The 26,964-nt window shown below is 42.0% G+C and overlaps 2 protein-coding genes across 2 annotated transcripts; both read right to left on the bottom strand.

Moving 5' to 3' along the window:
- Positions 1–737: 737 nt before the first annotated feature.
- LOC125349681 (stromelysin-1-like) lies at positions 738–11,158 on the bottom strand. The gene is made up of 10 exons (XM_048344037.1): positions 11,054–11,158; positions 10,041–10,285; positions 9,799–9,947; positions 9,545–9,670; positions 7,419–7,586; positions 7,142–7,277; positions 5,581–5,714; positions 5,029–5,188; positions 3,188–3,291; positions 738–1,160 (listed from the first exon to the last, which is right to left on the bottom strand). The coding sequence occupies exons 1-10, from the start codon at positions 11,156–11,158 to the stop codon at positions 1,060–1,062; spliced, it is 1,428 nt and encodes a 475-aa protein (XP_048199994.1). The 3' UTR covers positions 738–1,059.
- A 6,257-nt stretch (positions 11,159–17,415) lies between these two features.
- Positions 17,416–23,104, bottom strand: Mmp12 (matrix metallopeptidase 12). Its single transcript, XM_048344039.1, has 9 exons — positions 22,846–23,104; positions 22,110–22,258; positions 21,898–22,023; positions 20,864–21,025; positions 20,261–20,384; positions 19,953–20,086; positions 19,338–19,497; positions 18,363–18,466; positions 17,416–17,694 (listed from the first exon to the last, which is right to left on the bottom strand). The coding sequence occupies exons 1-9, from the start codon at positions 23,037–23,039 to the stop codon at positions 17,594–17,596; spliced, it is 1,254 nt and encodes a 417-aa protein (XP_048199996.1). The 5' UTR covers positions 23,040–23,104; the 3' UTR covers positions 17,416–17,593.
- Positions 23,105–26,964: the final 3,860 nt, after the last annotated feature.

Here is a 26,964-nt window from a genome sequence, read left to right as displayed (position 1 = left end):
CCATTTCCTTTGTATACACCATTGGAATTTTCTAAGGGCATTCTAACTAAACTCTTCCACTCACACTCACAATTGAGCTCTGTGACATCCTTTAGTGCTGCAGGTGAACACACAGATCACACTCCCCAGGGCTGGAGGTGAACACACAGATCACACTCCCCAGGGCTGGAGGTGAACACACAGATCACACTCTCTGGTGTTGGAGGTGAACACACAGATCACATTCCCCAGGGCTGGAGGTGGATATACAGCTCACACTCTCCGGTGCTGTAGGTGAGTACACAGATCACACTCCCTAGGGCTGGAGGTGAATATACAGCTCACACTCTCTGGTGTTGGAGGTGAATACACAGATCACACTCCCCAGGGCCAGAGGTGGACAGACAGATTCAAAAGGAGCCCAGGAGGAAGTCGTCATACAGGGCAGATGTGAGGAGTTCTCGCGTAGGAATAGGGTTGACACGAGGAGTTCTCGCATAGGAATAGGGTAGACACGAGGAGGTCTCGCGCATGACTAGGGGGCGCGCGAGGACACCTGCTGGCTAAGGCCGTGGCGAGCTCCACGGAGGGCGCATGGAAGTCCAAGGGAAAAGCGAAGAACTAGCCTGATGTTTCACACGTCACCTCCAATGGCCAAGCAACTCAGGCTGCATATGGCTCCGACTGTGGTATACCCAACATGGCGAGGTGCCCCACACCACAAGAACCACTTGCTCTTGAAACATAAAAGCCAACAAAATACTATAATGAAATAAGAAATAAATCATCTTTATTAAATAACAAGTGTGTGTCCATACAATCCTTGCCGGTTGCTCCCCACGAGCCCTTCGCAGGGGAGGTTCCCTCCCATAGGAGGCTTGACTGACAAAGTGCAGGCTAAGCCGTGGTTCTCTGGAATGCCTTGTACGACTGTGACACGATGGACAAGACACACAGCTCCCACGGGGATCTGCTGCCGTCGGCACCGGAGAATACAAACCACTTCATTCCACAACGACTTGCAGGAGGAAGCGTTATCTTCATTTAAAAGGCTCGCGTGGGACCTTCTACCCATCTCTCCTAACAATGGAACCAGGTGGTACTCTTCAAAATGTGCGTCACCTTCTTTGCATTTGGGTCAAACTCCAACTGTGAAGACCCACTGAAGAAATAGTAAAATCCTGCAAATACAGGGATGAGAAACAGAACTTTTTCTAAAGGGAGAAATTGGGCAGCCTACAAAGTCAGAATAATTGATAATGAAAATAGGAAGCGTTTATAGAGTTTTGCTCAGTGTCAACACACTGTTCAGCATTTTATGAGATTAAAACATGTATTGATAGCGACCTACTTCCATTTAGAGTTATCATCAATACTGTCTAACTCCGTTTTATCAATGAACAAGGGATTTAGATGCTTGTGAGTTTACTCAACAAGGAAGGAAGGAAGAAAGAAAGGAAGGGAGGGAGGGAGGGAGGGAAGGAGGGAAGGAAGGAAGGAAGGAAGGAAGGAAGGAAGAAGGAAGGAAGAAAGGAAGAAAGGAAGGGAGGGAGGGAGGGAGGAAGGAAGGAAGAAAGGAAGAAAGGAAGGGAGGGAGGGAGGGAGGGAGGGAGGAAGGAAGGGAGGAAGCGAGGGAGGGAGGGAGGGAGGGAGGGAGGAAGGAAGGAAGGAAGGAAGGAAGGCAGGCAGTACTGTCCAGCTCTAACACCAAGTTAAGTTCTTCCTGCTGATCTGTATAATAGCCTGGGGGTATTTCTGGCTGGACCAAAGCAAAGAAACTTAACAACACTCGAAGGTCCTTTCTGGCTCTACCAGGATACCATTCAATAAAGACCATCAGCTTCCACTCACTTATCTTTTTTCCCCTTTTGTTCTGGTAAGAAAGTAATTTTTTTTTTTTTTTGGCCAGTCCTGGGCCTTGGACTCCGGGTCTGAGCACTGTCCCTGGCTTCTTCCCGCTCAAGGCTAGCACTCCGCCACTTGAGCCACAGCGCCGCTTCTGGCCGTTTTCTGTATATGTGGTGCTGGGGAATCGAACCTAGGGCCTCGTGTATCCGAGGCAGGCACTCTTGCCACTAGGCTATATCCCCAGCCCAAGAAAGTAATTTTTATTGATTAAAACAGATGATCACATTCCACATCTCTTGTCCCCCTCCCACTTATTTTTAACAAACTGTGTATTGCAGATAGACATTTTCCCTTTTTAAAGAAGAAAGTGCGAGAAGAGACTGATTGGTAATTCAGATATGGAGCAATGGAGCTTTCGTAGACATACGTTCATGGCAATTGACCAACTCTAAGTTAGGGTTTTAAAGAATCTCATCATAAGATCCAAAAAATTCTTAAAAAGCCAAGAAGATGAAAGTCCTGGATGACAGGGGAGTGGCTGGTAATAAACAGGAATCAGTAGAAAAGCTGTCAAACTCGCATAGCATCTTTGTATTTTAAACATCTTGCCTACTAGATGAGCATACCTATAATCTTAGATAGTCAGGAGGCTATCACTTAGCTTTCATTAGAAGAAAAACCTCTTCCTCTTATTTTTCTCCTAACTTTGGCTGCAAGGATAGGCAAGTATTGGCCATGAACTGATGTGGTCAATCCCAGACGTGGGAAAGACAGAGAAATCTCCCTGGGATTCAGAATGAGAACGAATGGAGGAGAGGATCAGAGTGAGTAATCGACCCAGCTACTTCTCCTGATGGGATTTTCATACTAGATCAAGAAAGGTGACAGCTAGGGGTGGGAGAGAATGGCATCTGAGCATTTTGGCTTGATGTGCATGCATGAAAGAGAGAGATTTGTGCTACTTATCCTTGTGATCCATGGCAACTCATGTGAAGTAGTTGTATAATTGATTCAAAAGTAATGAATTGAAATTTTGATTTTATAATAAAAAGTCCTCTGGGGCTGGGAAGGTGGCTTAGTGGTAGAGTGCTTGCCTACCATGCATGAAGCTCTGGATTCGATTCCACGGTACCACATAAACAGAAAAAAAGCCAGAGTGGCATTGGGGTTCAAGTGGTAGAGTGCTAGCTTTGAGCACAAAGAGGCTCAGGGACAGCACCGGGGCCCTGAGTTCAAGCTCAGGACTGAACCAAAAAAAGTAAATAAAGCCCTGTTATTAAACAGTTACTCAACTCTCTTCCTTCTCATACAATGGAGTGTGTTACAAGAACAAGTGCCAACAGAACAAGTATCCCCTTACCAAACTGTTCAAAGGCAGCGTCCACTGTGCCGTCCACCCCTGGGAAGTGCTCGGCTGTCTTCCTGGGAAAGCCTGGCTCCATGGACTGTCTCTTCTCGTCATAGCTGCACAGAATAAAAGAAGTAACCTATGGGTGAACTTAAATGAAGTCACCTGCAGAGAGACACTAGCCCAGCTTGTGGACACCGGGAAGAAAATGAGACGTTGCAGTCTGGAATCTCAAAGTTCTCTTTCCTGCAGAGTAAGGAAAGGCAGTTAGGCTTGGAGTTCATGGAGGAAGACTCCATGAGGTGGTGAGACTGAAGCCAGGCCCTGGGGCACAGGCAGGATTCGAGTGGGTGCATGAGAGAGAAGGGGGCTGCAGACAAGCAGGGGAGCGGAGCCCAGGAAACGCTCATCTGTGGACACAGACTCCAAACAGGTGCATTGAAGAAATGCCCGGGGGTTGGGAAGATGGCCTAGTGGTGAGAGTGCTTGCCTCGCATACATGAAGCCCTGGGTTCGATTCCTCAGCACCACATATATAGAAAACGGCCACTTCTGGCACTGTGGCTTAAGTGACAGAGTGCTAGCCTTGAGCAAAAAGAAGCCAGGGACAGTGCTCAGGCCCCCAGTCCAAGGCCCAGGACTGGAAAAAAAAAAGAAAAAAAAAGAAATGCCTGTTACTACATGAAGAAATGCTCAGCATCCCTGGCCATAAAAGAAATGCAAATCAAAACAACATTGAGATTCCTCCTCGCCCCAGTAAGAATGGCCATTATCAAGAAAACTAACAACAACAGATGCTGGAGGGGATGTGGTCAAAAGGGAACCCTACTACATTGTTGGTAGGAGTGTAAACTTGTTCAACCACTCTGGAAAGCAGTATGGAGGTTCCTCAAAAGGCTAAAAAGCAACCCTACTTCTGGGCATTTACCCAAAGGATCACAAACAAGATGATACTAAAGCTACCATCACAACTATGTTCATTGCAGTACAATTTACCATCGCTAAAATATGGAACCAACCCAGATGCCCCTCAGTAAATGAGTGGGTCAAGAAAACGTGGTACATATACACAATAGAATTCTATGCTTCTGTCAGAAAGAATGACATTATCTCATTCATAAGAAAATGGAAAGCCTTGGAAAAAAATCATACTGAGTGAAGTGAGCCAGACCCAAAGAAACACAAACTCTATGGTTTCCCTCACTGGTAATAATTAGTATATGTCTAGGATAGTCCTAGCAGGTGGTCACAGTAGCTCAATAGCTATGTCCATGTGATCACATAAAATGAAGCTAAGCGAAATGAATTCCAAGTTATGGGAACAAGCAGTTTATCATTGTTGTTGTTATTTCTAGTGCACTATGTGAAATTATTTCTTTTTCTTTTTTTGTTTGTTTATCTTCCCTCTGGTTTAACCCCTATTGTCACTGTATTTGATTTTGGTACCCTGGGTATTGTATATATGTTTGTCTGAATCAGGGAAGGGAAAGGGAATATCAAAATGGTGAGACAAAGGGTAAAAGGCAAACCAATGCAACAGCAATACTCATAAGGCAATATGTAGTAAACCAACTGTACAACTGGGGGGGCGGGGCTGGGAAGGAGGGAAGGTAGGAGAAGAGGGAGGAGGTAACAAGATGGACAAGAAATGTACTCACTACCTTACATATGTAACTGTAACCCCTCTGTACATCACCTTGACAACAAACATTTTTTTGAAAAAGAAGAAATGGCTGTTACGAGGTGGGAGCCAGCCCTCCCTCCTACTGAGAGGGAAGCTGGCAGAAGGGTAGAGCAGAGGGTTCTCCGAGAGAAAGGAACTGGTTTGCTTCATTGGACTTATGACCACTTACCTCCAGTATTTGTCCTCCACGAAGAAGAATGTTTTCTTTTTCTCCTTGTCGGAAATGGCTGCATCGATTTTCTCCACAGTCGCTGGGAAACCCAGGGCGTGGATGCTTCTCGGGTACCCAGCCTGTGCCTCATGGCCGCGGATGGCCCAGAACTTACGGCCTGTTTGAAAACCCTCAAAGTCATTCTCAAGTTGCCACGGTTAGGCAGTTTCGTTTAGACGTGCATGTGGTCCCTTGGGTGTTCCTAGTTAACAAAGCAGCTGGAGTTTCAGATTTAGTCACCAGCTTCTTAGTGGACATGGAGCGCAGAATGTGCAGATTGAGCGTTCTAATGAAGGAACTTACAATTCTGGGCATCTTATTCTGCGTTTGTTTTTTTAATTTGTAAAATATAAATAAGACAGTACCGGTCCTGTTTCCTTCCTCATTATCTTGAGCTAAGGATCTTAGGATCCCAAACTGGATGTAGCAGAGACTGTGAAAGCCCTGTTGTATGTTCCTTGCAAAGGGTATAGTTCAGCAAGTGAAGGCAATTTTGGTAGGACGATTTACCTTTAAAAATGAAGACCGTGTCCCTGCTGGCAACTTCATACGCAGCGTCTATGCTTGAAGGAAGGGATGGCCAAAATGAAGAGATCAGATGAAATCCAGGCTCAATGGTTCTGAGAGACTGACGCCAGAAATGCCTGCAATACATGTGCACCTTAATGCAAAGTGGAAGTCTTTTACCTTTAGCATGCTTTCCCTCCCTGCCCGGCGTCCCCTGGGCTCTCCTGTCCGCTCATTTTTTGGCAGTGTGACAGACAGAAAGCAGGCGTGCTGTCTTTAGGGCATCGCCTTTCTGTTTGTGTTCAGAAGGCTACAGCAGGCTTCAGTCACAGGGTTCCAGAGTACATCAGTGGAAGCTTTAACCACACACAAGGCAGGTAGAGCAGCACACAACTGAACTATCATTGCAACATTTTGTAAAGGTGGATTGGTGTTATGGTGTGGTGATGGTGGTGTGTGTGTGTGTGTGTGTGTGTGTGTGTGTGTGTGTCTGTGTATGCATGTATTCTGTATAAATATACTCTGTACACAAATCCTAGAAGGATGAAGTTACATATTCCCCGTGCATGAATATGAAGACTTTTAGGAAACCAAAGCTTAACTCCTGTATGCAGTTTGAGTGTTTTATCCCAAGTATGTTTATCCAGCAGCAAGTGAATCAAATGATTAAATGCCATGCTGATTCTGGTGTCATTTTTCAAAGGAAGCAAAGTTCTGATTCTAAAGATCTACTTGTATCAGGCTGGGAATACGGCTTAGTGGCAAGAGTGCTTGACTCGTATGCATGAAGCCCTGGGTTCGATTCCCTAGCACCACATATGTAGAAAATGGCTAGAAGAGGCACTGTGGCTCAAGTGGCAGAGTGCTAGCCTTGAGCAAAAAAGAAGCCAAGGACAGTGCTCAGGCTTGGAGTTTAAGGCCCAGGAATGGCCAAAAAAAACCAAAAAAAACAACAACAAAACAAAACCCCAAACCAAAAAACATTAAGATTAAGAACTATTTGTATCTTTTTGAAAAGTAACCATGACTAAGGACATTTGGGAGCAACAATTCAAAGAAGTCAAATTAGGCTGGGGATATAGCCTAGTGGCAAGAGTGCCTGCCTCGGATACACGAGGCCCTAGGTTCGATTCCCCAGCACCACATATACAGAAAACGGCCAGAAGCGGCGCTGTGGCTCAAGTGGCAGAGTGCTAGCCTTGAGCAGGAAGAAGCCAGGGACAGTGCTCAGGCCCTGAGTCCAAGGCCCAGGACTGGCCAAAAAAAAAAAAAAGAAAAAAAGAAAAAAAAAAGAAGTCAAATTACCCTGAGTCTTCTAAAATGAATTTCACGACCTTATCTAAAAAGTGGCTCAAATCGACCCTGGCATGGTTCAAGTGGCAAATCATAAGACCCAAATTTCAAACCCCAGTTTTGCCCTCCCCTCCATCCCCCCTCCCCCTGCCGTAAAGGTCATGAAAACATGGAAAGGGTCGCGCCAGATCTCAATGCGTGTCTGCTCATTGTCCTTTCTAGCATTTTACACCAAAAGAACGGAAAGGAAATTAAGATTTTCTCGGCTGACCTGTCTTTAAAGAACAAGATTTCTCCCCTCAGGGTGCACACTGCATCGAAGGACAGAGCAGGGTCACACTTGGCTGGGGTGGCAGGTTCCGGGGGGCTGGGCCCCCGGGGGGGCTCAGCGGAGGACAGCGAAGGCCCTAGAGGGAGCAGATAGACAGAGGTGCACCCGTCAGGCACACAGGTCGCCGGACATTCCCGAGGGCGCCTGAGCTCCATCACGAAGACCTGTGCAGCAGCTTTGAAGGCTAAGATGCCTGCTTTCCCCCAGCATCACCTACCGTAGAGAGACTGGATGCCATTCACATCATCCTGGGAAAGGCGGAACGTGGCCAGGTCGGTGAAGGACTTGTAGACGGGGAACATCAGAGCTTCAGTGTTGGCTGAGTGGAAGAGGCCCAGAGAGTGGCCAAGTTCATGAGCAGCAACCAGAAATAAATTGGTCCCTACTGAAAAAAAATCACAAATAATACTTTCTTATTCTTTAAATACATGTACATCCCACAGGTCAGTTCTACATTGTATTTATGTACTTCCTAGAACCACACGACCTTTTTCCCTCCACTGTTTTGTTTTTCTCTTGAGCAATTTTGGCTGATTGCATAGCGGAAAGCCAAGTGTATTTTAAGATTCATACTTGAGATCTGTCTTTGAGAGAAAGCACTCAGTCATAGCCAACTGACCTCACTCTCTCTTCAAGTGTCTCTTAACTCCAGGAACAACGGGTCCTTTTTGTATGTGTGTGCACAGGATGAAAATGAACCTACTTACTTAGGTAGAACATAAAAAATACTTCTCTTCCTTTGTTAGTGAAAAGAAAAAGAATAATCTAGTCTATTATTATGCTAAGTGGTAGTCTCAAACAAATCACAGGTATTCATCTTTATTCTGCAATCCTGAAACAACAGAATCCTGCTAATTACAAAGTTTCCAAATCCTGCTGCTTTCTCTGGAATATTGCCTGCATAAATTTTCAGCCTTCTCGTTATTAATGTTTACACGGAGTCTAAAAAGATGAAGAGTGATAGATGACATGGGACTTGCAAAATTGCTTGAAAACCCAACATGCCCAATCATGACTATCATTTGTCATAAGAGAAACTTTGACATACACGCACCAGCTGTCTTCAGATGTTTTTCTTCACTTACGTAAAACAAAACAAAACAAAACAAAAAACACCCCACAGTGCTAAAATTGGAAGGCATTGGGTAATTATGGTTGACAAAACAAATCTACTTTTGCAAGTATTACTTGTGAATCTTGTGACTCAAAGAATGTGCTCATTTGAGTTTTGATGGGAAAATTCCTTTGCAGAAAGATGTAAATTCAAACCACAAGCTTTATCCAGCATGAAACTCCCATTTGTTTTCTACATAGTCTGTGTATAGTTCCATTGCAAATCCCAACTAAATCTCACAAGAAGTTCTGCTCATTTCAGCCAACTTTTTGAAAACTTTGGCAACTGTTCCTAAAGTTAGGGATTGAAATAAAAAGAAACATTCTATCTAACAGTTAGTTCATTGTACTTGGAGGCTAGTTTCTTTCCTTTAGAAATCCCTATAAAGGAAGTTATATGTAAAAATAACTTATTGCTTGGGCTATAGACAACCTTAGTAGTATTGACTATATTTGATATTTATTAAAATGCAAGTAGGGAGCAAAGGATATTTAATAACCAACAAACTGTTTTCATAGTTTATTTTCCTCTGAAAACAAAGGAAATCCTTAAAAATTATTGACCTCGGGGCTGGGGATATAGCCTAGTGGCAAGAGTGCCTGCCTCGGATACACGAGGCCCTAGGTTCGATTCCCCAGCACCACATATACAGAAAACGGCCAGAAGCGGCACTGTGGCTCAAGTGGCAGAGTGCTAGCCTTGAGTGGGAAGAAGCCAGGGACAGTGCTCAGGCCCTGAGTCCAAGGCCCAGGACTGGCCAAAAAAAAAAAAAAAATTATTGACCTCGAGATCACGAAAATGTTAGCTTAGCCAGAATAAAAAAAAAAAAGAAGAGAGCCCCAGTTTCTGGAATTAGATTCTGATTTCTGTTTTCAACTATAGGAGGAATTACATAAGCAACATCTGTGGCTTATTTTAGTGTAAATTTATTGCATTACCATCATCCTTTGGATATCTGCAATTTGTGATAGTGAGACATTGTTGCCTTTTTAACTGAGAGTGGTCCTCATATTACACAAGATCTAAAATAGCTTAAAAAACCAACGTAATGATATTTCTTACACTGGGAATAGCAGGACAGGGAATAAACTTTTTCAGTGTTGAACAAATGCACCCCGCAATGTTTAACATAAAACATCTAATTTCTTCAGCATGCTGGGTTAGTCAGAGTTTTCTAAATAGAAAAGGAAATTGCCGCTACACTGTTCTCTGAGCTGTACTGCACCAACCTCTTGTATCATCAGTCCATCTCTCATCATCATCAAAGTGAGCATCGCCATGAATGCCTGGCCCAGGGGCATAGGCGTGAGCCAAAACCATTCCAGGTCCATCAAAAGGGCTGAAGTCCCCGTGTTCTAACAGGAAGAAAAGCAATCAGAGAGGTCGGTTAATGAGGATGTCTTTGGAGCCGTTTTCAGTAAAGTCACATCAGCTGAGTGTGGGATTTTCCCCGGGAGGGTTCGTTTTTGCTTTGCTGCTTTACCTCCAACGGCAAAGGATATCATGATGTCAGCCTCTCCCTCGTCCTTCCTGGAGAACGTGAGTGGAGTCACCTCGGCCCAGGCGCTCAGCGCCTTCGCGATGGCAGAATCCACCGCGTGTCTTGGCAAATCGGGCGTGTAATTCACGATCCTGGGTGAGAAAGACCGAGAAAGGTGGCGGTGGTTCCTGTCCTACAGATGACGACGGCACTGCGGTCTCCCGTGACCACCGGGGACCCATTACCTGTAGGTAAGGTGATGTTTCTCCCACTTTGGGGTGCCGGGAAAGGTGGTGAAGTCGCCCACGTCGGGAACGCCGCACCTGGGCCTGCCCATCATCCTCATGGTGGGGGAGTCCAGCTGCCCGGTCACCTCCAACCCCAGGAACTTCTGCATTTCTTGGATTTTTTTAACCACGGGACGACTGTCCTTTCTTTTCACAAACTGTTTGGCATCTTTTTCAAGGTTGTAGTAGTTTTCTAGGTATTGCTAATGAAAAGAAAAGTATAGTTCTTAGGTCATTTTTAGGATCCTTGGCCATAACTACTTACGGACAGTTTTTGCAGTTGCTCACTTTTCAAAGTATTTCTCTAGTTTTTTAAAATAATAAATGCCATTTCATCTAGTTTCTCAGTGACAGAGTTTTCCCTTGCCTTTGCTTTAGCTTTATAACTAAAGGCCCCAGTAGCTTAGTTTGAATTTGCTACGAAAGCAATGAAAGAAGTAGAAAATTGAGACAAATATCCACTGTCTTTAAGAGTGGAAAAATGAAAGGAGCCAATAAAACTCCCCCAGCACAAATTTGTATGTTTTAGGCAAATTTCTTCAATTTTCCACTTTCTGCTTCTCACAGGGATCTGGCTTACAAAAAAGAAGTTGGATAAATTCCTTTTTATAAGCATCACATCAGCACTATAAATGTCACATTGGATTAAAATAACCAAAGAAGTGCTGAAGAGAGACATGCACACACTCTTCATTTGCTATTTGTGTGCTTTGCCCAGTGCTGCTATCCCTGTGATGCGGAGTGATTTTGGAGAAAAAAAAAACAACTTCATATATTTATGACTTTTGCTTCCCCCTACATAAAATGAGGAGCTCAGATAATTGGATATTGAAACCCTTTCCACACCCAATATTTTATAACTCACCACCCTGAAGCCATTCCTCTATTGTAAGTCAGCGTCATCTATGGGGAGGCAGAGATGTTTCCCCGCGGGCCCTTGCCCAGAAGTGATGGCTACATCCCTTTATTACCTGAACAAGCTCCATGCTTCCTTCCTCGCTCCTTGCAGGTCCCTCCAGTGGGTACCCGGAGCCAACTCCCACACATAGGAACAGCACGACTGGAAGACTCTTCATTTCCACTGGCTTCTACTCAGCTCTGTGCTGCCTTAGTCCCTTGTTCTCTGCCTACCTCCTTCAAGGTCTGCATTCTGGATCCAACTTTTATAGAGAGATAATGTTTGTGTGGATCACCCACAAGCTGACTCATCATTGCTTTCATCCAAATGACAGAGGACTGGTTCCAAAAATTCCAAATTCAAAGTAGGATGATACAATCTACTAATTTCTCTCAACCTTCCCAATTTTGCAAGGCAAAATAGTGATTAATCTCCAGGAAATGTTTCCTGTCTTGGCAAAAGAGAAAACAGGACCGCTTTTTTTAATGCTGGAAAAATTGAGTAGAATTCACTGGGAAATTTGTGTTTGCGTATTTGAGAAGAGAAATGGATTGATTTGGTGAAACAGCAGAATTATGCAGAAATTTTAAAGACATTTTAAGGAAGAATCTATATTAAAACTGACTATAAGAAGATGCAAGTGAAAAGTTGTTCATACATAATTATACCCTGAAGTATATGCTATTAAACAACAAATACAGGACATACTACCTAGTGGAATATTGGAAGGACATTTTTTATTATCAAATTGATGTACAGAGAGGTTACAGTTTCATATGTGAGGCATTGGATACATTTCTTGTAATGTTTGTTACCTTGTCCCTCATACCCCCCTCCCTCCTCCCCCTTTCCCTTTCCCCCTCTGAGGTGTTCAGTTCACTTACAACAAACAGTTTTGCAAGTATTGCTTTTGTAGTTGTTTGTCTTTTTTTTACCTCTCTCTCGATTTTGGTATTCCCTTTCAATTTCCTACTTCTAATACCAGTACACATGGTTTCCAATATACTCAGATAAGATTACAGAGATAGTGTAGGTACAACCACAGGAAGGTGATACAAGAACATCATCAATAATAGAAGCTACAGATACAGATGGGACATTGAAAGTAGTTACAACTGTGATATAACAATCGTTTCCATAACATGGAGTTCATTTCACTTAGCATCATCTTAGGTGTTCATAAGGGTATAGCTATTGGGCTCTTGTGATGCTCTGCTATGACTTGCCTAAACCTGTACTAATTATTCCCAATAAGGGAGACCATAGAGTCCATGTTTCTTTGGGTCTGGCTCACTTCACTTAGTATAATTTTTTCCAAGTGGAAGGACATTTTTAGTGTTTGAATTTTTCATTTGAAATGCCTACAATAACTGATCTTTACTTGAACTTGCTAGCCCTTCTAGGTGGCAAAGAACAAGAAGATCTCTGGAGAGAGGGATATGGAACTCTTGGGGGGTGAGTTTTAATTTTGTAATCAGTTTATTAATAGGCGATGGACCGCCACAGTTATTTTATAAATACTGGTAGAATAGAATGAACGACATTGCTCAGTGGACTGAAATTCTCCTATCGTACAGACATTTCTTTCTTAAAATTTCTTTACCTCACTCTAAAATTCAAGTTAGTACATGATCTGAAGTTGGAAAAAAGCCCATTTTAAGTTCCTTGTTCATGCCCCTTTGCTCTCCTCTTCTCTTTTGTCCTTCCCCCTCCCTCTTCTCTCTTCCTCTCCTTTCCCCTTTCCTCTCCTATTTTCCCTGGTTCCCAAGTATGATCTTAATCACATTACTGGAGCATAATAAATGATTGTACCAGTAACATGAGCAACATTTTGTTCAACTTTTTGTATCTGTTCCTGCTTACTTTCCCATCCTTCCTTGATGACTACTTATTGATGTTTTGCTTTTCTACATTTGTTTGCTTATTTGCATATTTGTTTACCAAAGAGCAGAGGATGCTGGGAATGACAAGTAAAACGATAAGCTGAAGACTGGAGGTATTACTTGTAACTGTATAGGGTTTTTCAATACTCTTCATATGGATGGTTGGCAAATTTGCTTGAAGGATACATATTTGGGTGTCATGTAAATCTGATTTCTATGCTGATGAGTCTCACAGAGAAGGCTGATGAGCTCTTATGTTTCTGAAACAACCAAGGTATAGATTGGGAAGAGGTAGCAACCTAGCTTTCCTCTTTTGTATGTAGACTGTTCCGTGGGGATTTGGGCTAAGGTAATGCTGTTCAGTTAGGGTAGTGGAAACAGCATAAGGTACATTAAGTACATGGTGGTATCCAGCCTAGAGTGCAAATGAATAATGTTTACAACAGGTATAATTGTGACACAGCTTTCATGAAAGAGGTGAGAAGACAAGCTAGAGAGAAAAAATCCCGAATTACATGTTCAAAACAGTGGGAAATGTAAACAGTTTATTATTTTTGTTTAATAAAAGCATAATGGCTAAGATCACTTAACAGGAGTGGTAAAAAGGCTGAAACTTTATTACTCAAATTCCTTGGCAGTGATAGTAGCTTTTATGTGGCTCCAGGCAACTCAGATATTATGGAGGGATGAGCATATTGTAACATTCTTGGCATAAGTATTCTAATTGTGCAAAACAGAGAAACATAAATTATTGTTTTAGCAGTACTTAAAGAGGCAACCTATCCCAAATGATTGTGAAATAAAAAAGAATGCTACTTAAGCAACACTTTTTCAAAGAAAACCATCAAAAATTAGGGAAAAAAAACCTGGTGAGGATAAAAATGGGAACTAGAGGCAGTGAATTTGATTAAGTGCATTATGTGCATGTATGGAGATAGCACAATAAGATGTATGCTAATAAAAACAATTTTTCCATCTATGAAGATTACAGTAGAAGCAGAAGGGAGGAGTTATGAGACATATTATTATCTGGGATTCGAAATCCTAGAGGTTGAGTTTGTCAGAGTAGAGACAATACTTAGCTTTTTTTAAAAAAAAAATAAATTCTAGTATTGTTCATATTGAGTTAGAAATTTTGTCTTTCTGCAATTTTCCCCAAGGATATTTCAAGTTTTCTGGTTCCAACAGCATGCTTGGAAGGGCTTTTGCTGACATTTACTAAGTGAGATGTCACGTGTGAGTATGAAATTCTAGGGCCACAATCTGTTTTTGCTCTCCCATAACTAATACTCATCCAATAGAGAAACAGCCTTATGTTTTCTAGCTAGTGGAAAAGTATGTGTCCAGGAGGTGACAGAGTTACTGTAGACCTTCCTGGAATCCCACCACACATGAAAATCTGACTTCTGACTTCCGGAAGACCTGACATTGTAGAAGTGAGCCTTCTTAAGGACTGATCTCTGGGAAGTTTGCTACAGGTAGTAGATCAAAGTTCTATTTTTAGATATGATCCAGAAATTGCCAGTAAATGTATACATTTGAGTTTCTTCCCTGGAAAAGTCTGTTGACTCCATGGCTCTCGTACCTCTGTAACAGATGACAATCTGGGTCATTTCCTTAGCTGCATATTTTTTATTTAAACTCTGAAATTTTTACGTGTTTTATTATGGTGATTATGCTTCTTCCTATCTCTGTTCAGTACTTGTAACCAGTCATGCATGTTCATTACCATGACAAAGCTGTGGCAATGGTCTCAAGTTTGGCTTTATGTGTTCCAAAAGACTTAGTCTTCTTTTGAGTCATGACTTGCTAATGTTGGCACATCCTTTGGGTAGATTACACTGTGTAAAAATGACAGAATGCAGGCTTGAGTGGTAATAATAGCTTAAATTAGGGCTAGATGTCTACCAAGGCAGAGTTAACTCGCAATTCTCCAACCTCTGAACTTTCATATAGTTCTAGATAATTAATGGTTCTGAGTGTTCCCATAGGGTGTAGTGTGGTCATACCAACACCTATGTCCATAGAAATTCTGTAAGAAATGAGAGCATCAAAATAGATGGATCGTCTACTCTGCTCCCAATACATTGCATAGGCCATCTATAACCTTTACGACTATATTTCAAGGTAAATATTAGCATACCCATGGATTAGCATGGGTGAGGAAATTGAAGCTCAGAAAGATTTAAAATGTTTGTTCAAGTCCACATAGAGAGTGAATAATAGAGGATGTACAGTACTGTTCACTCAAAGCCAGAACAAAAATAAGTTTGCTGTCTGTAGAAATTTCATTTTATCTGTGAATAACATTCTTTTGTTTTGTTTTGTTTTGGCCAGTCCTGGGGCTTGGACTCAGGGCCTGAGCACTGTCCCTGGCTTCTTTTTGCTCTACCACTTGAACCACAGCACCACTTCTGGCTTTTTTTTTTCTATAGATGTGGGGTTGAGGAATCGAACCCAGGGCTTCATGTATAGAGCACTTTACCACTAGGCCATATTCCCAGCCCCTGTGAATAACATTCTTATGACCAAAATGTAGCCTTTCTCACATAGCTTATGTCTTAAATGTTCACATTCTTATTGTGGGGCTCCTTCTTTCTTTGCCTTCTTTCTTACTTCTGCCTGTCATCTCCCTCATGCTGCCCAGATGTGACCCAGTTAGGACAAAAACCTATAAACAGCCACTATGTGTCACTAAGATTTAAAAATGTACCAAGCCTCCTTAGATTGGTCAGTGCTCCAAATCCTGGAAAAAAATCTGCAAAAATATCTCCTTGACCACAAAGTCTCAAGTGTTCCTCAAAAAAAAAAAAAAAAAATCCTACATTAAAGATCGGAGAAAACACACATAACACAGTACCTTAGCAATCTGACAAACATTTCTCAATCCTTTTTATTTTTGAAAGTCATAGTTTATTTGATTATAAAGATGGGAACATATTGTTCAAAGTCACCAACTTGGAAAAAGTTCTCCTCAAGCCTCATTAACATACAATGCTGTTCTGGTAACTTGACTGCTCCAAAAGTACAAGGGAGGAACCAAACTCCTACTTTTGAGAATTTATTAAGCTTTCTTTGTGTCAGCACCAGACTTAAACCCAGGACCTTATATCCTGACTCAGGTCCGTTGGCAGCACTGGCTCTCTACCATGTCTCCGGTTTAACATTTTGCTGGTTAATTGGAGATGGGGTCTCTTGAACTTTTCTGCCAGGGCCGGCTTCAAACTAAAATCAGCAGTGCTCAGTTAACCAATCTATTTTTACCTCGAAATTGGACTAAACAGTACCAAACTGTGCTCCACAGTGATTGAAGGATTTTCAGTCAAAAGTGGCACAGTGGAATGGACATGAGTTTGGAGGTTAAGTAGCCTTCAGTTAGGATCCTAGTTTCTGGATTTCTTAGCTCTGTGATGCAAAAAAAAAAAAAAAATCACTTGTTTTCTGTGTCCTTTTGTCTGTGATCTAAGCTAGGAATTAAAAATTCCTATGAGTGTGATATACATGATAGAAACATGAAAACTTTGACAAAGATATTAAACAATATTTATAACAGATATCAGGAAGAATAGCCAGAATTAGATGACTGTTTCTAACTTTGGATGGCTTGCGGTAGTATGTACTGAAGAAAAGATGGGAAGCTTGGCCAAGGAATCCCACGGGCTCTTTAACTTCTCCACAGGTCAAAGTGGTTTCTGGAGTGTGGACATATCTTTGAGGAAGAGAGCAGAGAATCTGAGCAACTACAGGCCAACGGGAAGTTAGACTGAGGAGAAACAGGCTTCAGTAGACTGCCTAGTACGTGCCCGTGGCTTCGTTTACGCTAATCCTCAACAGACCTAAGAGGTGGAATTACTTTCCTTCACTTTGAAAGAGATCAGCTGACTTGTTCAAGATCACACAGTGAGTTACTAAAAAGGAGCCGATTTTCTAGTTTATCAATTTCGTAGACTTTGCACCACCAGCTCCTGCCCAGAATATCTGCCATAGCAAGCGAGAAGCCACACTTTCCCTTCCTGCCGGTTATCAGATGGTATCTTCAGTAGATTCCCTTTATGATGAAATGACAGTCTTAAGAACGTCTACTACTTTTCACTGCATTGCCCGACTTGTAGAATATAATGGGGATCTCTGGGTGCTTTCCTCGTTCATCCGTGCAAGCACACCACACGTACACACACACACACACACACACACACACACACACGTGTGCACCCAGAATGAACTGAAACCCGCCTGAGGACAGAGAGGAAGAGGAAAGACGCCGGGCCCCGGCTTGTGTCTAGAGGACATTGGGAATGGTAATTAATCTTTAGTAGTCTGCAAGATACAGGAATCGCATCCAAACTTTTTGTCACAAATTTTAAAAAGAGACCACCTTTTTATGTGACAAAAGAAAAAAAAATACATGTTTAATTTTAATGACGCCAGAGAAGTAATAATTCTATCTACTCAGACCAAGGCTATCAGGAACTAATTTATAGAGCGACCTCCTTCATAGAGAGGTCTCTCTTAAAGAAAACTAGTTTCAAACTTAATAACAGAGCCAAACAAAAATTGAAATTACTGGTTTGTATTTTATGTAATTATTCAAATACACAAGCATAAGCTATAGGTTGACTTTGTCTTATGATACATATCACAATGTAGTAGTTACCCTGAGAATAGTGTAAATACGCAATAAATACTTCTTCAACTGAAGCGGTTGACAAATACCACTAGTTACATCCTTCCTAACATCCAAACCAGCTGTTGCTCTTCAGCCTTTTGGTGATTTGATGCAGTTGGGTATCGTACTCAAGTTGATTAGGTCCTTGGAAGAAATAGTAGTGTCCTAAAAGGGAAAAAAAAGGTTTAATTTTTCCTTGGCATTTTTTTCTTTAAGAAAGTCTATTTTTATGGACGACTAGATTACATGAGATGTGACTTGAGAACACAGATGTGGGGGACGTGGCTGTGTATCCTGCCCCTGTATCTCTACACACAATCACACTCTGAATGGAGGGCTCAGAGAGGGTACCGGGCTCAGGGAAGGGCAAACAGGGCCCTAAAGAGAGGAAGCGATGCTGCCAAGGCCTTGAGAATCTTGGTCCATTGAGCACTTTTGCTTAGGCCGAGCTTGAAGGTATTTCTAGCACTTGGCCCAGCTCCTTTCATCCCACTCCCAGGTACAAGAAGTACTTGGGTCCAGGCTTGCCTGAGTCTTGGGTGCCATTGGCTTAGTGGACACACGACTCAGCAAAGGTCATAGAAAGTTCCAGAGGCTCAGTCAGAGGAGGTATCAACAATTCCATTCCCCTGCCTTCCAGACCACCCCAGGAAATGCGCCATGCATAGCTCAGTCTTCTCTGTTGTCTGTCCTGAGCCCTGCACCGTGTGAGGTTCCCCTCTGCGGCTCTGCAGGAATTGAACAGTCCCTGTGTCTTTCCAGTGGGGGAATCCATTCTCTACTCCTGATAGTGTTTTAAGATGGGTATCTTCATACTTCCTGAATCTACTTACTTTTGAAATAGAAGACTGCATCAATTTTGTTTTCAATCCCGGGGAAGTATGTGCTAATCAGCCTGGGATAAGTGGGGTCCATGGCCTGTCTCTTCACATCATACCTGTGGAAGAAAACCAGGAAATAGATTTTATGACAGGACCCATGCGTGTCCTCTCCTGAAAGGCCTTTAACTGTGCCAGTGAAGAAAATCAAACACTACCACAGTTTACTGATTGCTCTACATCCCGGCAGGACGCAACACCTCTGCTTCCTGACGTAGCAAGGTCTCTCCCCACTAACCCACAGAGCCTCCCCAGTACTTGCCCTAGAAAGTGACTTGGTACAGTATTGACACCCCCCCCCCCAGCTGTTTAACTGACTGTCATCGCCTTCCTTTCAAAGCTTTCTACTAAGACCACATCAATGATTTTCGTCCATAACAGAAAGTAATAGTTTTCGTGCCATGGAACCAAAAGGTTTTAATGACAGATATTAGAGAGAAGTTGAAAGTTAATCTTTTATCATAGCTGGACTGTCCTAATGAGTTTTCCAGATTCTCTTTCGACAGTGAGTGAATAGTGTTGTCTCTCTCGATCCTCATGGTGGTCGAGAGCACCTGTTATCTTACTCTTGTTCAATTTAGTTCTCTAAGCATTTATTGCTTGCTCACAATGTCCTGCTGCTAGAGAAATTTATATATCCTCTAAGATGATCATAAACTAACATCTTTTCCCAATATGTCCACTGCGTAGTAACATATTTTTATTTAAAATGCTTTCTTGCTAAATGAGATTATATACTATCTCTTCTACCAGAAACCAAAGATATAGAGAAAAGGTGTAGGTTGACAATAACATTCTGCTCTGCATTCTCTTGACCTCTCTCCCAGGAATCTGAGAACTTATAAAGAAACACTGTCTTCTGGAGCACTGTGTTCTAGGCCCCTTTTACCAACAAACATTAGGGAACAATCCTGAGCCATTAAATCTCACCTCCAATATTGGTTACCCACAAAGAAGTAGGCTTTATAGTACAGTGGGTTGAAGAGAGCTGCATCAATGTTTTTCACAGATGTGGGGAAGCCCAGAGAATATATACTCTTGGGATAGTTTGGCTCTGGTCTTAAATCGCTTATTAACCAGTACTTGTCATCTACAAGGGCAAAGAAGAAAAAGGATATATTTGAATTTCATAGAAACAGAAACAAAAGTACAGACTTAACAAATTTCTTTCCAAGCTCCAAAATGTACTATTTATTGTTCTGGTTTTTTCCCTCCCAACACTGGGACTCCAACCCAAAGCCTAGTGTATACTAGGCAAACACGTTACCATGGACCTACATTCCCTCCCTATAGTTCTTCAGTATGGTTTATTTTATGTCCTATGATTCCATATTTCCCCCCATAAATATATTTTAGAAGCGTATGTTATATCTTAGAAATGTTCCCCAAGAGCCGCAAATGGTTCCTGGGTAGCTAGTTAAAGCCACATTAGCTTATAGTTCAGAGCTACCATGAAGGACATTGTGAATGCTCTTTTTATCTACTGCCTTCATTTGTTCTTCTCTTTAAAATATACTTGATGGCAGAAGTAAATACTGAAGTTACCTTTAAAAAGAAAAATTTGGTTTTGGGCTTTAATTTCATAAGCAGCTTGAATGCCGGCTGGTAAGGGTGGCCACATGGACTGAATGGAACTAACTCCGGTGGCTGGCCTCTCGGGATTCCTCCACCAGAAGAACCTGCCGTGAAAGACATTTAACTGTTACTCAGGCTTGTTGGGCACCAGTACCTCCTGCCTGTGATCCCAGATACTTGGGAAGCTGTGATCAGAAAGATCATGGTTGAGTATTCTCTGACATTAAAAAAAAAATCCCAAGGACACTTATATTTGTTGGAAATGAGAATGCTCATACCGGTCTTTAAAGAAAAGGATTTTATCTCCCATTGTAGTGACAGCATCAAAACTCAAGTTAGGGTGGCAGGCATCTGGTCCTTGACTGTCAGGTCTTGGCTTGGATTCGTAAGCCTGTGGGACTCCTGAAAATATATGTCAAGAAGCATTTGGGGAAGGTTATCACTTTTGGTCACAAGAGGAAGAACTGTTCTTGTAAAATCGTTCTATTTTCTCGACAGAAAATACATCAAAGCCAATTTAAGTTAATAAATATCGTAAAATTCTTGAACCCGTGCAGGATTTTCCCACATGGTTGCCACCTCATGGAAGAGAGTATTTCTGATCGCGTTTCCTTTCCCAGTTAGGTTGTTTTCTCTGTGTTTCATCTTCAACAGTTCTATAGAATCTTGAATAGAAAGAGCTCCAGTCTAAAGGCTTTGGATCCTGCCTGACATTTTACAGGCAAGGTCTCTAATCTGGAAAATGAAGATAATATCTGCTCACCTTCCTACCACGGGTCTCAAAGGAAAAGATAGGAGAGCTCAATCTAAATGTAGATGGATGTATTAGACTATTAAGAGCCAGGAACTTTAAGACAGAAAAATGACGAAGTTCCACTCACCGTAGAGGGACTGAATGCCTCGTATGTCATCAGCAGAGAGGTGGAATGTGTTAAGGTCACTGTAGCGGTAGTTGGGGAACATTATTGCCTTTGGGTCTTTGGAATGACCGAGTCCCAGGGAATGACCAAGCTCGTGAACAGCAACAAGGAACAAGTTTATGCCTAAGAGGAAACCCACCAAAGAGAAGTAAAGCTGGGACATCATTTTCTGACATATCAAATGGTAGAGACCGTGTGATTTTAAGATACATAGGCACATTATGTTCAAATCAGGGTAAATATATTTAGTTCTTCAAATATTTGTTATCTCACTGTGCTGTAAACATTCAGAATCCTTTTTCTAGCTTTCTGTATGGGACATGATTGTTGGCTGTAGTCACTCTACCATACAGTAGGATGCCAGAACTTCTTGCCCCTAAGTAGCTGCTGATCAATCTCTAGAACCCCTCCACTGTCTCTACCCACTTGTAATGATCATTTTGCTCTCAACCTTGTGAGATTAACTTTCATATATATGCATGCATGTATGTATATATATATATATGTGTGTATATATATATATATTCTTGTGTTTTTCCATAGGCATCTAAATTCTATACAACTTCAACTTTTTCTATCACTGTGAACCTAAGAAATTGCCAGTATATACAATGAGATACAATGATGGTTCCTTTATTCTTGTTTATTCACCTTATTTGATCTGTTGTTAAAACACAGAACTAGTGTTTGTGTTTGCTTTTGAGTCTATCGATTTTACCATCAAACCTAACGGATGGATTTTACTTTTCCATAGATTAATACCAATGAACTTGCTCCTAGAATCCTCCTATATTCTTGTAGCTGATCCTTAAGATAGTCCAACGACCTCAGAATTGGGGGAATGAAATCTGGACTCATGTAAAATACTCAATTTGATTTAGAAAAGTTGCAATCAGAACAGGCCATGTTATGGTCTCTTGTCAGAGTGTCTGAAAATCAGGACAAATATTTGTTACATTTAGTCTTCATTTACTTAGAGGGTCTTTTTCCCCTACCTTTGAAATTTTTGCTCCATATTTCTGCCTCATCAAAATGTGCATCTCCTCCAATACCAGAGCCTGGTCCGTAAGCGTGGGCCAAGACCCCACCTCTGCCATCAAAAGGACTGAAGTCACCATGTTCTACTCAAAAAAAGAAAGAAAACCAATGCTTCTATATACGTCACACAGAACCACACATGAATACAGAGAGAAGCCAAGGTCTCTACCTCTGTGTGCGAAAAGTATCACAATGTCAGCTTTGCCTGTATAAATCTTTCTGAATTTCAAGGGCGTTACGTCACTCCACACTTGAAAAGCTTTCTGGATGGCATAATCAACCTCCTCCTTCTTCAGGTCAGGGGTGTAATTATGGATTCTTTATCAGAAAGAGAGGAAAACATACAGAAACCACAAGTCAGTTTTGTCACACGCAAACATCTCCATGTTTGCCATACTGCAGGTCAGCTTTGTCCTATCTAAGTATCTCCATGCTGGCTATCACGACTGGAAGATGATTCAAAAACCTTCTAACATAGATTCCAGATCGAATTAGGATATCAAGGTCATCATTGTGAAGGATTGACTTGAACAGAGACCACACCTTTTGCTCCTGCTCATAGGCATCCATGTTTATCCAACCCCACTATTCAGTCTCTCTCTTTCTCTCTGTCTCTGTGTCTCTGTCTCTGTCTGTCTGTCTGTCTGTCTGTCTGTCTGTCTCTCTCTCTCTCTCACACACACACACACCTTCATGCACATCTTTTCTGCTCTGTTCTGCACTAATTTGTAGGCCAGAGAGTTGAAACTCTTCCTTGAGTGATCTATGGGTTTTAACACAGAGTCGTGTTAATGGTGAAATGAGGCCCCTTGTCTACTACTTCTAGACGTCTGTGAAGGTTCAGGTCTCTAGGAGCCCGAACAATGGGTAGGTAGGAACCACAAGGCTCCCTGCACCTGCGTTACCTGTAGGTGAGGTGGTGTTTGTTCCACGCGGGCCTCCTCGGCTGCGTTCGGAAGTCCTGCACGTCCGGCACGCCGCACCGAGGGGTGTGCATCACTTCCAGAGTAGACGAGTCCAGCTGCCCCGTCACTTTCAGCCCAAAGAACTTCTGCATTTCCTGGATTTTTTTCTCTAGGAAGTTTCTACTGGTTTCCATTTTTGTTGTTGGAATGTCCTCTATCTTGTAGCTATAAAAATCTTTCAAATATTCCTGGAAAAAAAATTTCAGTGGTGCAGAATCACACACAGAAAAGTTCCTGTTGGCACTTTCTGTATATGTGAATCAACATTATAACTGAGGTTTTTGAACTGGGTAGTTGAATTGCAGGTTAGATTATTACTGTATTCAGGCAATTAATTATAATGAGGAAAAATTCTTAATTTTCTATGCTTTCAGAAATACATCATAATTTATTACCCAAGTTTGTCCCTCGAAGCACTGAGGAAACATTGTTGTGTTTCTATTTCTTCAAACTCATTTCTACTTTTAATGAGCTGTTTCAGCATCTGGCATACTCTATCCGAAAGTGGAAAACTCTTTCATGTTAGGTACCTACGTTGTTCATTTATTTGGGATAAAAACATTACTTGACTCATTTGTAGTTGAGTAGAGCACTTGCCTATCATGCTAGCGGCACTGGGACCAAGCCTGAGCATTGACAAAAAGCATGTAAACTAATTTTAGAAAACATCTAGGTGCATACACAGGAGGCTGACATGGAAAGATCACTTGAGCTTACAAGCTCAAGGACATCCTGAACAAAGATAGACAAAAAAAGTAATGATTTAGAAAATAGATCTAGCTCTTTTAATGAAAATGTAAGTACAAGCTGATTTTAAGAATGCTTCTGAAGGAATATTTGGGATAAATGATAGATTAGGCCGAAACCATCACAGTCGCCTGAAGAGGGTAAATCCGTCAGGTCATTGTTCAAATCTCTAACTATTAACTGCCATTAGGTAACTAACGTAAACTACTGTAACTAAAGTGAATTCCAATGATGTCGTCCTAAAATTCCCTAGCCAGAGCTTTTTACCAGAAAGAGCAGCTACCGCTCACCAATTTCAAAAAAAACCTCTTTTCAAACCAACACTTCCTTTCTATGTTCTTCTGTGGCAAAGAAAAGTTTGATGGCTAACGCAAACACCACGCAGGCCCGTCTTCAAGTGGTGCTTTCCACAAATAAACCTAGCAAAGGCAACAAGTCTCAGAGACAGAAATGAGGCTGGATCAGGGGTGTGGCGTGTGTCAGTACTTACTTCAGCAAACGCGGCCTGCTGCTCCACGCTGGCCGGAGGAGCCGCCCCACAGGCCGAGACCAGCACCAGCACCGTCAGGAGGAGCGTCATGGTGAGCGTCTCCCTTCAGAAGCCCAGTTCCCTTAACTCTGCTCCCAGTCAGCACAGTTCCTCAAACGTCCCTCTTTATATAAGCCTGGGCCCGGGATCTGTGGACACCAAACCCTTTGGGTGACTCACTGTTGATATCATCCTTTGATTTATCTCAGAAACCATGTGGATAAAATCGTGACCTTACTCAACTCACCAGTTAGCCTCTAACCTATGGCTGACCTACGCATCTTGGAGTATGTTGCTTCAAAATGATACGTTTCCACTTCTACTTGCTCTACAAAATAAGCCCTTGCAAAACAAAACGAACAGAACACAAAGCATCTAAAATATCAAGATAAAGCATTTCTTTAGACAATGTAGTACTCTCAAATCTCATTGCAATACTTCTCTCATATCTATTCTAAATCAACTCGATTGGTTCTTCAGAACTTTTTAATGGAACGTTTTTTGCCATCTTTAAGTAGCTGTACAGAGGGGTTTCAATCTAACATGTCAGTTTATGAGTACAGTGCATCTTGATCCATGTCACCCTTCCTTCTTCCTCCCCGTCTCTCCCAGCCCCACCCAGCCCCTCGATTTCCCTGATTCCATTTTCACATAGGTGCATTGAATATTATGACTGCACTCTCCTGCCTTTTCTGTCTTCATTGTCTACCCTCCTTCCCTTGCTCCTCCCCCAAGATAAAATGTGTTCCACTTTCCTGGTATTCCTCTTGTTAAACAGTAAGTTCATCTATTGGAGTCCTTCCTGTATACCACACTTCAGTCAATTTATGTATGACCCTGTATGTGTATTCATATATGGTTATAGTTACTAAATCTGTTTTTTAAAGTACAATGTAAAAGATTGTGTATTTTTTTCTAGAATAGATGACTCCTCTCTAAGTTGAATCTAGCTCCAAAGAGAATCGTGTTCTAGGGATGTCATATTAAACAAGTCAAAGTTTATAATATCATCACAATTCCATGTTTGTTGTATGAAGTGTACATGCTTAGAGCCCAATGGCTTAATTTGAGATATGCAGTTATCTGATCAGACATCTAACTGGATACCTATAGACAATTGGACAAAGAAAGTTCCCTGCCTCCCCAATGGCTTGGAGTTCACCACACAAGGATGAACACTTTCCAGCACTGGGTGGAAGAAGATGTTCCCTGAGATTTCCCCATCATCTTCTCCCCCCTTGACCTCCCAACTCAATCTTCTTCCCCCTTGACCTGCCTGTCCTATTTGCACAGACTTTACCACTCAGTCAGTATTATTTGAACTCCAGAAGTAGAATTGCAAGCCGTGGAGCAGTTGGATGGGGGCAAGTTCTACTCCGTATCCCTTTGGCTTACACGCAGTTTGCTTCATATGAACAGCAGGCGGGTGGGGTGAGAGATGCACAATACTAGGTAATAAGGTGATCATTGCTCTCGCCCACATCCCTGGCCTGGGAAATACTGGTTACTTCCTAGCATTTTCCGGAGGCCAGGACTCCAGGGCATGAATTCCCTTCTCAAGTAGGGAGAAAAGGAGGCTCTCCACAGTGTCTCTGGACTTTCACATCTAAGTTCTGACTCTTACAAGGTCTATAGTTAGACCCTCGTTAGAATTCTCAGGTGTCTGCTTTGAAAGGAAGCTGTCAGCCTTTGCCTCCGTAGGCTTTGGTGATGGTCCGATGAGACAGATTTATGAATTCTAGCAATATGATAGTTGCTCACTCACTCATTTCCTTACTCCCTTGTGTCTGACCTTAGGGGAAAGAACATGTATTGAATTTGCAACCAGATGTGGCTCTAGGATTCACAAAGAGGGAGGGCATGGGGGAAAAAGATAGTGACCCTTTCATATATGGAATTTAGTTCAAGTGTTGTGGAACAGCAGATACAGACTAGAAAGCAGAAAAAAATGAGAAATATTGCTGAGATGGGGAGAAGGATGGAAGGAATGACATCGAGCCAGATGCATGGTACTCATCAACGGACATTGTGAAATCAAAGCCTTCTGCACAACTACTGAAAGATAGCAAAATAAGATTTAAGAAGATTGCTTCCCACCACTGGGTTCCTCATGCTGAAAAAAAGTACCGTGAAGTTAGCAAGTACTCAAAAAGCATGTGTGCATGAATGTAGGAGTAAACTTCCCTACTGAGAGCCTTCATTCAAGAATTGTTCTTATCTAGGGCAGGAAGGAATTGGTTTTTGGAAGAAAAACAGGAAATATGTTGTAAGCATAGGGTATGAGATATAAGAGGACCCTGCTAAAGATGCAAAGAAGTGATAGAAGGTCCTCACAAAAATAAAAATACTTTACTTCCATCTGAGTTGTGACTCACCTCATGCCCCAAAATGGGAGAAATGAGGAGGTGTCAGCCACTTGAGCAACCACTGGACATGGTGGAGAATGGCTATAAACGTAGGTCCTGGAATCAAGATTCTGATCTGCTTTAGAATCTTAATTCCATTATTTTAGGACCTTGAGCAGTTTTATTTCTTTAAAATTGATTGTTTTAAAGAATCCCCCCCCAAAGTAACATTCTCAAAAGAGACTGATCACCCATAATTGTTGACCAGATAGAATAAAAAAGAAGACAACTCAGGGACGAGAGCGAGAAGAATAAATCAGTTTGCACAGTACCATTGTTTTATTTTTATTGACATATACTTTTTATTAGTATCAATTAGTTGTGTAGGGAATTTCATTTTGACACGGTTATTTTTGTATACAATGCATCAATGCATCT

The sequence above is a fragment of the Perognathus longimembris genome, chromosome 3, assembly GCF_023159225.1.
Source record: "Perognathus longimembris pacificus isolate PPM17 chromosome 3, ASM2315922v1, whole genome shotgun sequence".
NCBI lineage: Eukaryota > Metazoa > Chordata > Mammalia > Rodentia > Heteromyidae > Perognathus > Perognathus longimembris.
The sequence above is the reverse complement of the archived record's forward strand: the minus strand, read 5'-3'. Positions and strand labels throughout refer to the sequence as shown.

What these genes read in the sequence shown, in the direction of transcription:
- LOC125349681 (XM_048344037.1), bottom strand. Translation starts at nt 11,158, where the DNA reads ATGAAGAGTCTTCCAGTCGTGCTGTTCCTATGTGTGGGAGTTGGCTCC. An exon ending in ATCTTGTTCTTTAAAGACAG is followed by an intron (nt 5,715 to 7,141) that starts GTCAGCCGAGAA and finishes CATGTATTGCAG; the next exon opens with GCATTTCTGGCGTCAGTCTC. An exon ending in GTGGAGGACAAATACTGGAG is followed by an intron (nt 3,292 to 5,028) that starts GTAAGTGGTCAT and finishes TATTCTGTGCAG; the next exon opens with CTATGACGAGAAGAGACAGT.
- Mmp12 (XM_048344039.1), bottom strand. Translation starts at nt 23,039, where the DNA reads ATGGAAACCAGTAGAAACTTCCTAGAGAAAAAAATCCAGGAAATGCAG. An exon ending in ATGGAGCAAAAATTTCAAAG is followed by an intron (nt 21,026 to 21,897) that starts GTAGGGGAAAAA and finishes GTTTCCTCTTAG; the next exon opens with GCATAAACTTGTTCCTTGTT. An exon ending in TGCAGTCTTCTATTTCAAAA is followed by an intron (nt 17,695 to 18,362) that starts GTAAGTAGATTC and finishes TTTCCCTTTTAG; the next exon opens with GACACTACTATTTCTTCCAA.